This window comes from Mesoplodon mirus (genome assembly GCF_964341445.2).
Source record: "Mesoplodon mirus genome assembly, chromosome: 13".
Lineage (NCBI taxonomy): Eukaryota > Metazoa > Chordata > Mammalia > Artiodactyla > Ziphiidae > Mesoplodon > Mesoplodon mirus.
In genome coordinates this window covers 40715614-40729205 of record NC_138989.1, presented here as the reverse complement: position 1 = coordinate 40729205, position 13592 = coordinate 40715614, and the positions used below count along the sequence as shown (strand labels likewise).

The window sequence follows — 13592 nt, the reverse complement described above, 5'->3', positions numbered from 1 at the left end:
AACCCATAAATAGAGGGTGACCTGCACACATCCATATTTCTATGTATATGTGTCCACATCCATATTTCATATGGTCTTCTAGAGAACTGGCTTATTGTCATCTGATTATATGTGATCTGTTTTTACCAGGGTAGCTGACAGAGCTCCCACTGGCAGTAGAAGCCTTTGCTGTATTCCCTTTGTTCACTTTGTTAGCATCATTAGTATCTTCTACATATATGCCTTCCTCATAGGGCGGTTAGGAAGATTTAGTGAACAGTATGTAAAAGTACCTTTTAAAATGTAAAGTGCTATGCATATACTTTATCAGTCATAGACATAGAAACAGCCCTGTGTAAGCAGAACCATTGTTTACTCAAATGCTTAGGACATTAAGCCCTTTCTTTTTGCTAGATGAACTCATACTGAAGTTAAGAATAGTGAGATTTTAAGCAACATTTTTGCTCAGGGTCGTGCACTTAAATTATTAGTTCTGGGATAAACTGTGAAATACTTGTTAATACTGCTTAAAGAGATTTTATCAAAAAAAGTTATTTTGCATTGCTTCAGTCCCCCTCTGTTCTCTCCTATTACTATACACCCAAATGTTCTTCATTTTAAAATTCTGTTTCAAGACTTACTATTGAGCATGTCATATGCGACCATTCCAGGCACTTAGGGAATACAGTCATGAACAACTATTTAATCGGGAGTTTGAGACATGATTAAAAGAATAGACTTTTTAAAATTTCAGAATCTTTATTGAGTAGGTTGATTTGGAATTTTACCATTTTCATATAGCCAACACTGATTTTTTACATTATATTGAAATTTGTTTGCCACAGTTTAATATATACTATTACGTGGCAGTTTAACATCCTGTTCTGTAATTTATGTGATACCTAAAAACCTTTTGAAATTTTTAATACATTATACTATAATCTAGAATAATTTGGAGATTATACATTGATGTAGTAGGGCTCTTAGGAATATAATTCTGTAAGTGCTAACTTCCGGAATGTAAAATGTGTACATAGTTATGGAAATTGCACTTTATTGTAGTTGTTCCTTACGTGACTGTTACAATCAGTGTCAACTGATTCAGCTTTGCAATTGAAAGAGAAAATTATTATGAAATCTTACTTGTACCAAGTTATTTCAAATGCCAGGACCATTGAGCAAGGGAGTGGACTTCATGTGTATTGAATCTACTGCTGGTAGCATACCATGGAAGTGAATGGTACTTTTGTTTCAGAAGGCATATTTCTCTTTTCTGCTGCTTTTTTTAAAAAAAGTAAAACCTCAACTTAGTTGCATTGTTGTTTGTATGTAGCATTATTCTCCCATTGATTTTATTTCTATGGGAGGTTATTTTTATTTTTTTTTAATTAATTTTTATTGGAGTATGGTTGCTTTACAATGTTGCGTTAGCCTTCACTGCACAACAAAATGAATCAGCCATACACGTGCGGATATCCCCTCCCTTGTGGACTTCCCTCCCATTTAGTTTACCACAGTACATTAGGTAGAGTTCTCTGTGCTATACAGAATGTTCCCATCAGTTGTCTATTTTATACATAGTATCAATAACGTGTATGTGTCAATCCCAGTCTCCCAGTTCCTCACTCTGTGGGAAGTTATTTTTAAATCAGGCTGACAAAAATAACTATCAGATAGTCTGGGTTTATATTGATTCTTCTAAGAATCACTAGCCCTTGCTTTTAAAAGTCTACATTTATTTACCATGTTTCTTAAGTGACTATTTATTGGGCTCTGTCCTAGATATGGGAGTAGGCAGTTACCCCCAAATTCCTCCTTGACTTAAAATGTCTGAAGATACATCTGGGAGTAATTGATTTAACAGATTATTAGCAGAAACTGCAGTTTAACAAGCTCCATTGAGGTTATTTTACTTAGAGCATGTCAGTAAGTCAAAAAGCAGGTAACACCTTCACCTTCATTCCCAAGGCAGAGCAGAGGGACAGAGAAGTATAGAGGTAGTTCCCAGTGGGGTTTCCTTTTCTACTGGCTTGAGCCAGATTGAGGAAGATGGCAGTGCCAGTAAGAAAGGGGCATTTTTTTTAACGGTGCCAGGAGCAAGCCACAGTCTACTGTGAGCAAAGGGAAAATTCTGGAACAGCTGCCTTGTGTTGGGTTGACCAGATTAGTGTGAATGAGGCTTTGGAGGGCCTTGGATATGATCTCATTTGAAATCTCAGGGCAAACTTTTCAAAGCTATGTATAATGTTAAAGAGACTGGTAGCTTCTTACACATCACATGCTGGGACCTATAGGTTGAAGACCTCTGTTTCCTATTCTCTCTAGTTCTTATATGCACTGAGACAAAAGGAGCAACTAGAAGAAAACTTGGTTACACATACCTACCTATCTGCGTCTGGGCACATACATGCTGCTCTTTCTCCTGCAGCTAAGGGTGAGCTGTCCGTACCCTTAGCAAAGGCCAACTGTGTGGATTAGAGCCCATCCTTTTTTTGCAAGCTCAAGAACATCATTCCAGCAGTTCTCTCCTTGCATTCCTACATCATTAATTTCCTCTCTGTTGAATCTTTCCCATCGATGTAGAAACATGCTGGGTTGTCTTTCATAATAAAGCCTGTTGACCCCCACACCCCCTTCCAGCAATTGCCCCAATTTTCTCCTTTCCTTTTTTAGCAAAAAGAATAGGCTGTACTTGCCCTTTCCAAGTTTCCTTCTCTCATTTCTACTGACCCACTCCCTTCATGCCTTTGCCTTCAGCATTCTCTTAACGCTCCACTGAGCCTTTCCTTGTCAAGGTCACCATTGACCTCATCACTAAATCCAGAGGGCTTTTCTTAGTTCTCGTATTATTTGATCCATCATCAGTGTTTGACATATTTAATCACTCGTTCCTCCTTCAAGTACTTCGTTTAGGCTTCCAGAATACCACACACTTCTGAGTTTCCTTCTGTCTCTCTTCTCTTTTTTTTGTTTCCTTTGCTGGTTCTTTCTCGTCTCTCCCATCAGAAGGAAATCTCAGTCCTTGGATTTCTTCCTGTGTCTGTCTCACTTTCTCCCTTAGTGATTCTATCTAGTCTTACAGCTTAAAACATAATCTATTTGCAAAAGACTCCCAGAGTTATATCTCTAGCCTGGACCTCTTCCCTGAAGACCTGATTTGGTTATCTAATTGTCTACATGACATCTGCATGAACGTCTGATGGTAACTCTCATGTATGAGTTCCTGATTGTCCTGGTCCTGCAGTCTTCCTGCATTGGGTAATGATGACGCTATCTTTAGTTGCTCAGGGCAACACTATGGAGTCATCCTTGATTCTTCTCTCGCATCCCATAGATGTGCCTTCAAAATACATCCAGAATCTGACTACATCTCATCACCTCCATTGCTGTTACCCATCTCTTATCTGGATTGTTGCAGTAGCCTCTTAGGGATCTTTTTGATTCTAAGCTTGACCTTCCCCCCAGGTCTCTTCTTCAGCTTATCAGTCAAAGACATTGTGTTAAAATGTAAATCAAATAATGTTACTTCTCTGCTCAGAACCATGCAGTGGCTCCTCTTGTCAGTCACAGTCAAAGCCAGAGCTCCTACAGTGGTCTGCAAGCTCTCTGCAGTCCCCCTCCCCACCACAGCCCCCTTGCACATCCTACCTCATCTCCATTTCCTCCTATCAGACAAATCTGCTTGGCCACTGAGGCTTATTTATAGTTAAGTAAGTGTCTTTCTTAGTGAGAGGAAGGACTGAAAGAAAAGGCTTCAGGAACATAAGGAAATGTGTACAGTTGAAAAGGCATTGATGGGATGGCATAGAAGAAGGGCATTAGAGTCAGCGAAACCCTAAAAGTTAATGTGTGAAAGGGTGCTTTGTAAATCTGTAAAACAAAGCAAATGTATACTATCCATTCATGAGGATATGTTTCCATACTTGATCATGCCTGAGACATGGGATCAGATCTTGATTGTCCTGCACCCTGGGGGTGAGAGTGTGATTCAGCCTAGCTGTGAACCTGGAATAATGTCTGCTTGCATTCACATGAGAGCTTCCCCGCCCAGAGCAGTGCTGTCGTCCTCAACGAGCAGAAGAGCCCTTACCACCTGTAAGTGACCAGGACCACTGTCCAACAGCTATGTGGCAGTAGAAGGGAAAAGTCAGCATATTGTTGGTCCTCTAACCACGGAAATAAGTGCCGATGCAATTCCTTATCTAAGAAATAAGATTAGATGTTTTTTAATGCAAGAGGTAGTATTTTGGTCATAAGCCAACATGTTCTTTGTTATAGCCACACATCCAGTAACAAAGAAGAAAGGTGAAAGGCTAATGCTGTTGAACTGACCAGAGTGTAGCCAGTTGAAAGAGCTTAACTAGATTGATCATCAAGGCCAGAATGTCAGGTAACCTGTAACTGGATAATTGGCCACAGTGTTCTCTGAATACTAATCACTTACTCCCGCTTAGTGGTGTGTCTTTGCCAGATTTCATCATTGTCTCTGCCTGATTTAACCTCTCAGAAACATAGGTAAGTAACAGGGTGCTTTATAGAAGGAGAGAGCCAATGCAATGTGTATTTACTGGCTAGCACGAGACTTTTTAAAACGCTGAATTCTTTTTTTTTTTTAAGAAGATGTTGGGGGTAGGAGTTTATTAATTTTTTATTTATTTATTTTTGCTGTGTTGGGTCTTCGTTTCTGTGCAAGGGCTTTCTCTAGTTGTGGCAAGCGGGGGCCACTCTTCATCGCGGTGCGCGGGCCTCTCACTATCGCGGCCTCTCTTGTTGCGGAGCACAGGCTCCAGACGCTCAGGCTCGGTAGTTGTGGCTCATAGGCCTAGTTGCTCCGCGGCATGTGGGATCCTCCCAGACCAGGGCTCGAACCCGTGTGCCCTGCATTAGCAGACAGATTCTCAACCACTGTGCCACCAGGGAAGCCCCCATAAAACGCTGAATTCTTTTGCTGGCATCTATTCACTGACGGAGTGAAGAACACTTTGGAAGTGTTCACTGTGCATTTCACCCACCAGCATGAAATGGAGTAAGATGAAAGGGGGTCATGTTGAAGTGATGCGAGGAGATTACTGGAAAGGCTTGAATTTGCATTAGTCTTAAGGGGCCACAGACACAGAGCAATGTGTCTATTAAGAATAATTAATAATGTGTAACTATTAAATGTGTGATGGTTCAGTCCTTAAGTTGTTCCTAATAAAAAGGTTGGCATTTATGTTTACTTGGTTATATGTTGATTTTTGTTGTGGCAGAGTGGCTGAGGGCATAGATTTTATATGTGAGTTTGAAGAATTCACATACCCTATGCTAGAAATGGCCTAATGTAATTACAGACACGTGCTGGGCTTCACTGATTTTTGTGAAGGAAGGAAGTTCTTTGTTCCCTTAATAAATAATAGGGTAGTTATAGTTTGAGGATTTAAAAAACCATAGTCATATGCATGTATCAGTGCAAATGTTGATACACAGAAAAGTGAAGCACTGTATCTGGAATTTCAGAGAGGGATTGCATAAAGGTACTGTTTCTGTTCCAACATAACTTCTAAGCTGGCAAATGAGAATTCGGAGACAGAGTTGAAAAGTAAGATGAAGATTTTACGCATAACTTATCTAAGAACCTATTGAGAAATAGGTGGCGCTGCTAGAGTTCTTTCGTTTGTTTGTTTTTTAATTTGAAGACCACTGTGTTGAAGCCACCAATTAGATTATTCGACAGCAGTAGAATCCCATAAGTTCCTTATGCAGAACTTGCACTCTGTATCACTTGATGAGTAGTTCTACACTAAACTTCCAGTACAGGATATCCCCGAAGTGTTTCTGAAATACTGAGGTTGTAATAGATTTGGAATTACATTGTTCCAGTTGATTGATTTAATTGACCAAAAAGCATCAACGGCAGTTAAGTATGTTCTTAGATGCTTCTTTAAAGCAACAAGAGCGCGCTTTACTAGTGCAGTTTTTGTGACACACCTACTCTCAGCTACATCACTTTACAGGATGGGGAGGTATTGCCATTTGGTGGGAAGTTTGAGGGTAAGGTACCTTCAGTACAGAAGATCCTGTTATGCTTGAAATTAATACAAGTGCCCTCAGATCAACTGACAGATAAAAACAAGATGAAAACCAGAACTGTAGGTAGAGCCTCTTCTCTCCCTTCTGCTCCCACCCCTTCCCCTCCTTCTCTGAAGAACAAGTGAGAACAGATGTCGAGGTGGCAGAACTGCAGGGATGCTTACTTTAAATGGATAAAGGATCAGGATTTTGTGTATGGTTTTGTTGAGAGAACTCGATATTTTGGGGCCTCGATCATTTATTTTGCCACTTTTCTGAAATCGAGATGAATTTAGGTACTGAGACTTACATATTTGTTAACCAGAAGACATAATTTAGTGGATTCTTACATGGAAAGGTACAGTGTCAACAGCACATTTGCATTTTGATACTTGAACAGCTAAAAAAAAAATAAAGCTAAAGGGAGAGGGGTGGGTAGGTGTGAAAGAGTTTGGATCTTCCTGCAGTGGTGCTTTTGGAATCTACAGCAGTGCTGATCTTTTCCATTCAAAGAAGGGTTCATTTTGGATATTGTGGTGAATTTTGTAGGCCTTGTTTATAGGTAAATGAGTTGTTTAACATATCAAGTGGAGGAAGAACAGTTTTTTTTTTCAAATTTTTGGTCTAGGTTGACTTCAGCCTTAGTAAAAGTATTTCCTCCTTGGAGATAAAATTTTAGATTATAGGAATATTTGCAATTCCTTAAAAACTATAATTATATAAATATTTAATATTTTTCTGTTTTGCATGTCTTTTCTGCTCATTAATGCTTTCCATTTATTGCAATTTTTATTTCATTATTGCAGTTCTAATAAGAGTAACCTCGTGGGCCTCCCTGGTGGCGCAGTGGTTGAGAGTCCGCCTGCCGATGCAGGGGATACGGGTTCGTGCCCCGGTCTGGGAGGATCCCATATGCCGCGGAGCGGCTGGGCCCGTGAGCCATGGCCGCTGGGCCTGCGCGTCCGGAGCCTGTGCTCCGCAGCGGGAGAGGCCACAACAGTGAGAGGCCCGCATATCGCAAAAAGAAAAAAAAAAAAAAAAGAGTAACCTCGTTACTGTAATGATAGTAAATACTAAGATGCCTTGAGGACTGGAACTATTCCCAAGATAATGAAGGTTTAAGCCTATTTTTGTTACAAACTTAGCATTTTGGTAGAACTGCTTTAAGTCATATCGGGGATTCTTGGAGTGTTGTACCTAACGCGTGGCTGTGAAGTCAGAATGTAGAGGGAGCTGCTGCGTCCTTGGGGACCAAGGGGAGGAGACTGAGAGGGATGCCAGGAAGTGGGAGGCCGGGTTCAGCAGAGAGCAGCTGGGACCAGCGGTGAGAGATTCGCCAGCTCCAAGACCCAGGAGCAGACATTCTGACCAGGAGGACGTTTCAGAGGTCACCCCATCTAGTGCCTTTCAAACTGTTGGAACAGCCCCTGGCTTTGAGCCTGGAGGGGAAAGTAAGTCAGAGAGGCTCCTGATCCAGACCTGGCATCATCCTGTGCAGTTATGCTTTCTGAAACATCTGTTTTATGTGTTGAGATTACATTTGAGAAATAGGTTGAGCTGCTAGAGTTTTTTTGTTTGTTCTTTAATTTGAAGACCATTGTGTTGAAGCCACCAATTAGATTATTCGACAGCAGTAGAATCCCAGTTTTGTAGGTGAGGAAGCAGGCACTGGAAACTTCTGAGATTACCAGCTCCTCAGGCTGCTGCCTGAAGCGCCACGTGGGCTCTAGAAGTTGAGGGAGATAACGGAATAGTTGTGGTTTTCAGAGTTCTGATACAAGGATAGGTGAAACTGTTCATACCAAATCTAGTACCTGCTATTTTACATGAGAATTAGGTTACTTACATTTAATATGGTTTTAGTTAGCTGCAAATTCAGGTGCTATTGAATTAGATAGGAAGAACAGATTGTATCTTTAAAGGATTAAGGCTTTGCTTTCTCTGTAACAGATTGTATCTTTAAAGGATTAAGGCTTTGCTTTCTCTGTAATCTATTATTTATTTTGCACACTAGATTCAAGGTAAAATATGGAACCAAAATCAAAATATATAACTGAAAAATGGCAATTAAAATGTCATTACCTGGCCTCTTGTTTCCCCTCATTTGATATACCAGCTATTTTGGAGGTGAACTGGAGGATTATGTCTTATGCTTTGATGAGGTACACATTTTAATATTTACAGTGGTTTCAGTTCTTTATTTTGTTCAAAAACTGGTTTCTTAATTTCATGATTAATGTTGAACAAAATATTCTCTATTAAAAGTTTTATATGATTTTCAAATTGGCTAATGCCCTTATACTAGGATCCTGATCATTTGAGCTGCATTTGTTTGCTAGTTCTTAATCTATTTCATTAGCTGGCAGTGTTGTGAGAAAAGGCCCCACGGGAAGAACAGAATCTTAGCTGAGTAATTTTGCTCATTCATCCATGTGTATGTAGCACGACTGTTTTCATTCCTGATGTTGCAATTGAAGTGGATCTGAAGCAAATAAATTTCATAACCTTTTGAGTAAATCTATATCTCCTGTCACTCTGAAGTCCTTTTTGTATATCTGTTTTCTTCCAGGTGAGGAATTTTAAATTGGAACAGGAACAAGAAAAAAACAAAATTTTGTCAGAAGCGCTGGCGACTCTAGCCACTGAACATCATGAATTAGAGCAGTCTCTGGTTAAAGGCTCCCCACCTCTCAGCATCCTTAGTGAGGACGAGTTCTATGATGCGCTGTCAGGTAATTCTAGAACCCTGCCGTCTGTGTTGTTGGTAATTCACAGTTGACCACCTAAATGTCTTCTTAGGGTAGATGTCACCTTGAGTTTCCTGAAATAAACAGATGGAAATGTATCACTTCAGCTCCCCAATGACCTACTTTTTGTGTGACATTATCAAGGCAGAAGCCCAGAAGTTTGAAATGAAAGTCATCACTGAGTCTGCCTTTGTTGACAGCATATGCTGTGCTGGGGCCAGAGTGCTGTGAATCTGGTTTGTTCCTTTATTCGATGACTGTTAAATACCTCCTGGTGCAAGGTGCTATTATATGTTAAAGGATAGAGAGATGGATAGTTTCTATTCTCAGAGAGGTCTAAGAGTAAAGGACACATAGAAGAAACAGTTGGCTACAGTATGGTATGCTGTGTGCCAAAGGAGAGGTGAGACCTTGATGTAGCTGGAACAGAGAAAAGGAAGAGCTTAACTTGGCCTCAGAGATACAGGCCTCAGAGCAGCGTAGCATACTGACAGCGGGCAGGGACTCCAGAGTCAGATTCCCTGAACTGGAATCCTGCCTCTGACACTGGTCAGCTGTGTGATCGTGGGCAAGTTCCATGACCTTCCTGGTTCTCAGCTTTCACATATTTAAAATGGAGATAATTAGAGTTTCCATTTCAGTGGGTTGAGTCGGGATTAAGTGGGTTCATATGTGTAAGTAGTGTTCAGGACAGTGCCTGACAGGTACCACGTGTTCAAAAAATGGGAGATGTGCGTGGAGAGGTGTGAATGGCTTTTGAGAGGAGGTACTGCTAAGTAGTTTTGACTTTTTAGGAACTTCCTTCAGAATTTTGAGGTAGATGTGGGCAGGGTCATGGAAGGAAGCCTGGGAGGGGGTGATTGGAGATCAGCGAGATGGAAAACAATTCTTTTATGCAAAGAAATTAAGTGCTTATCTAAGTAGATGAACATATACAGTTGTTGGGTCTCACAAAACTTGACCATGGAAGCAGGAGACCTCAGTGGATGTGGAGTTAAAGGGTCAAATTAATGATAGGAAAGGAAAAGAAGCACAGTGAGAGGTTGTAGAAATGACTACTAAAGAAAATTAGGTTAAGGAAGTTAAAATGGTGTGATGGTATAGGACAAGGAAAATGATGTTGGTGGATATACAGAGAAGAGATTCATTATGGAAGATAAACAGCACATAGGAACATTAATTTTAGAAGTGTGACATGATCAAAAGAAGCGGAAAAGCTAATTCTAATAGCCAGATTTGGGAATAATTAGAGAAAGGATTGTAATGACTATGATGATGGCAATTAGATGTGGTATTCGTGAAAATGGTGAGTCAGATTGAGAAGAGAAACTAGAGACCGGATGTGAAAGCAGTGGAATGAGTGGCAGAGATAAAGGAAGCATTTAACCTGATTGATGGAAGAGGGAGGGGAGGGTGAAGGACACTTGAGGCTGCTGACATTTCTTCACATCTACTCTCTGCCATGTCCAGTCCTGTTACCGCCTGTATTCCTTCTGTTTGGGGCATCCAAAAAGGAAAGCTACCAGACAGATTATTGGTTTAAATGCAAAGAGGTCTGAATGTAAAAGAACCTAGACACTTCAGCTGCTCATCTTTGCTGTCCTTTTAAAAAACAAAGGAAAAAATTTAATTTTTATTTTAAAAAAGGTATTTGTTTTAAATAATTCAATGTAAAAGTATGTATAGTGCCCAGTGAAATTTTCCCTTCATCCCTTACCCTATTACGCATTCTTCCTCAGAGATTCTTGTTAACAGCTTGATAGATTCTCTTCCAGACCTTTTTAAAGCATTCACATGGATATATGCATGTGTACATATGGGGTTTTTAAAGAATCATGAATGGAAGTAGCTGTATAATTGTTCTAGATCCGCTTTTTCATGTAACAATGTATCTTGGAAATCTTTCCCATCAGTGTTACAACTCTAGCTCATTCTTTTTAAATGTTGCATAAAAATCAGTGATGTGATTTAGCAGAGTTTTCTGAGTTATTCTCTTCTTGATAGACATTTAGCGGCTACTGTCATCCTTCTGCTTCTCAGTCATATTTTCACATTTATTTCCACAGTCGTCTCCTCTGGGAGGAGGCAATAAGAAGAACTACAGTCCCTGGGTCAGGATTGGCAAATGAATTTCATCTCAAGTGCCAGTTCAGATTGGTTTGCAGTCGGTACTGCCTGCTTGATGGGTTGCTGTGTTGAGAAGGATCCCGAGGCTGAGTCCAGTGCCTAGCTTAGTCAGCATGTTCCACCGAGGCTGGAGATAAGGAGGTAGAGGGACAAGTGCCTTGAGTTTGCTCGTCCCTGCCCTGAATGACTCACCTGAGTTTTATTATATTTGCGTGAACATAGTAGCTTTTCTTTGAGCACTCCTACTATTTCCTACTACAAATCTTGGGAATCATTTTGTACAAAGTACAACTATTAAAATTACAAGTCAGATGCCCAGGGTTGAAGTGTTGCCCTGCTAATGACCTAGCCACGTAATTCACTGAGATCATAAAAGCCTTCATTTGGGAATGACTTCATCTTCTCACTACAGTCTACACATTAACCTCCATTCCCTTCCCTCTTTCTCTTCTATTACAAAAGAAGTGTCCCCTTTTCATTAAGGCCATTCCCTCCTGATTTGTTCTGGTACCCATCTCCTTGTGCCTTCTCCAGAACTTTTGTTTAGTTATTGCTTCTTTCATCTACAGTTTCTTTTTTTTTTCCCCCCAATTTTATTGAGAAATAATTGACTTACAGCACTGTATAAGTTTAAGGTAGACAGCATAATGATGTGACTTATGTACATCATGAAATGATTGTCACAAGAAGTTTAGTGAACATCCATCATCTCATACAGATACAAAATCAAAGAAATAGAAAAAGTTTTTTTCCTTGTGATGAGACTTCTTAGGATTTAACTTTCTTAACTTTCATGTATAACATACAGCAGTGTTGATTATATTTACCATGTTATACATTACATCCCTAGTACTTATTTATCTTATAACTGGAAGTTTGTACCTTTTGAAACTACCTTCATCCATTCCCCTTCCCCCACTCCCCACCTCTGGTAACCAAAAATCTCATCTTTTTCTGTGGGTTTTTAAAATTGGTTTTTGAAGTATAATTGACCTGTAACACTACATTAGTTCCTGTTACACAACATAGTTATTCAATATTTCTGTACATTTAAAAATGATCACCATAAGTCTAGGCATCTGAAAGTTTGTACCTCTTAAGCTCCCTCACCTGTCTCTTTCAATACCACATTATCTTAAATGCTAACTTAAAATTCCTGTAATAGTTTCCTATCCCTGCCATAACAAATTACCACAAATGCAGTGGCTTAAGTAATGCAGATTCATTCTCTGAGCTCTGGAGGTTAGAAGTCCTGCAGTCAAGGTGTTGGCAGGTCTTTGTTCCCTCTGGAACCTCTAGGAGAGAATCTGCCTTCCTGCCTTTCTAGCTTCTAGAGACCACCTGCCTTCCTTGGCTCAAGGCCCCATCCTCCACCTTCACAGCCAGCAGTTTGACATCTTCCAGTCTCTCTGACTCCGACCTTCCTTCCTCCCTTTTATAAGCACCATAGCAATCACAGTGGACCCACTCAGGTAATCCAGGGTAACCTCCCCGTGTCAGCGGCCTTAACTCAGTCACATCTGCAGAGTCCTTTTACCGTGGAAGGTAACACATCCACAGGTTCCACAGAGACTAGGACGGCCATCACTGGGGGCCATTGTTCTGACTACCACAGTTCCCAAATTTACTTCTCCAGCCCTAACCTCTTGTGACAGAGTTATATACTCAGCTGTTAGCTGGATAAATAAAAGATGAATTCTTGATCTTCCTCCTAGGGCTTCTTCCTCCTGGAGTTTGCTTCATTTTAGTAAATGGCACCTCCTTCCTTTCCTAAAGCTGTAGACCTGGGAGTAATTCATGGCATTCATGTGCCACCTCCATGAAACGCAGACCAGGGTCCGCCCATCCTACCTTCGCGACATACTTTGAGTCCATCTGTTAATATGTTCTGTTACTACAGGGTGCTGGTTAAAAGTGTAGGTGCTACAGCTGGAAGGCTGTTGATAAGTGATGACTCTACCAATGCCTGTACCCGTTGTGGAATGATTTCACTTCACTGTGCCTCATTTCTTCATCTGCAAGTAGGTCATAGGATTATTGGGAGGAATAGACTAATAAATATTTGTAATTAAAACAGTGCCTGGCACGCTAAGGGGCTGCCCATTGTTCACTCGCAGTACCGTCACCTGCGCTGTACCCGCTCTTGTCCAGCCTCTTAACTGATCACTGTGTTTCCAGCCTTGCCTTATTGAGGTTCACGCCGTATACACCACCCACACTGATGCTTTGTAGAGAATCACATCATCGCATTCCCCAGCCTAGGATCCTTCAGTGGCTCTTCACTGCACCTAGAATAAAATCCAGACTCCCTAGCGGGCCTTTAAGGCTCCTCACGTGACCCACACCCTGCCTGTCCCTTGTTCGTTCAATCGCTGGGCTCCAGCCACACCGGGCCTCCTCCATCCTCACAACGCAGCAGTGACAGAGGCTATTGGGTCAGAGGTAAGAGAGAACAAGAACAAGTATACAAACCTGTATTTCATGTAAAGCTTTTTTAAATTGATGAATCAGAATAATGGATTAAATCAAGCCTATCCTAATATCAGTATTTAAAAGATGAGAAAAAGGTTTTTAAAGATACTTCTCTTAAAATATTTCTAAGTTATTTTCACAAAATGCTTAAACTGCTTTTTTAATGTCAGATACAACTTGTTTTACTTCCTTTAAAATTAAGTCCATGTGACTTCCTGA

At 40.6% G+C, this 13592-nt stretch overlaps 1 protein-coding gene across 7 annotated transcripts in view; it reads left to right on the top strand.

The window, feature by feature from the left end:
- The window catches only part of OSBPL1A (oxysterol binding protein like 1A), a 220494-nt gene that overhangs the window by 108053 nt on the left and 98849 nt on the right, over positions 1-13592 (top strand). For 6 of the 7 annotated variants that reach the window (XM_082640441.1, XM_082640439.1, XM_082640438.1 and 3 more), the window contains one exon: positions 8597-8759. The exons of the other annotated variant lie outside the window; for it this stretch is intronic. In XM_082640441.1, coding sequence (XP_082496567.1) covers positions 8597-8759 — 163 coding nt within the window. The remainder of the gene's footprint in view (positions 1-8596; positions 8760-13592) is intronic. 7 annotated transcript variants of the gene reach the window in all.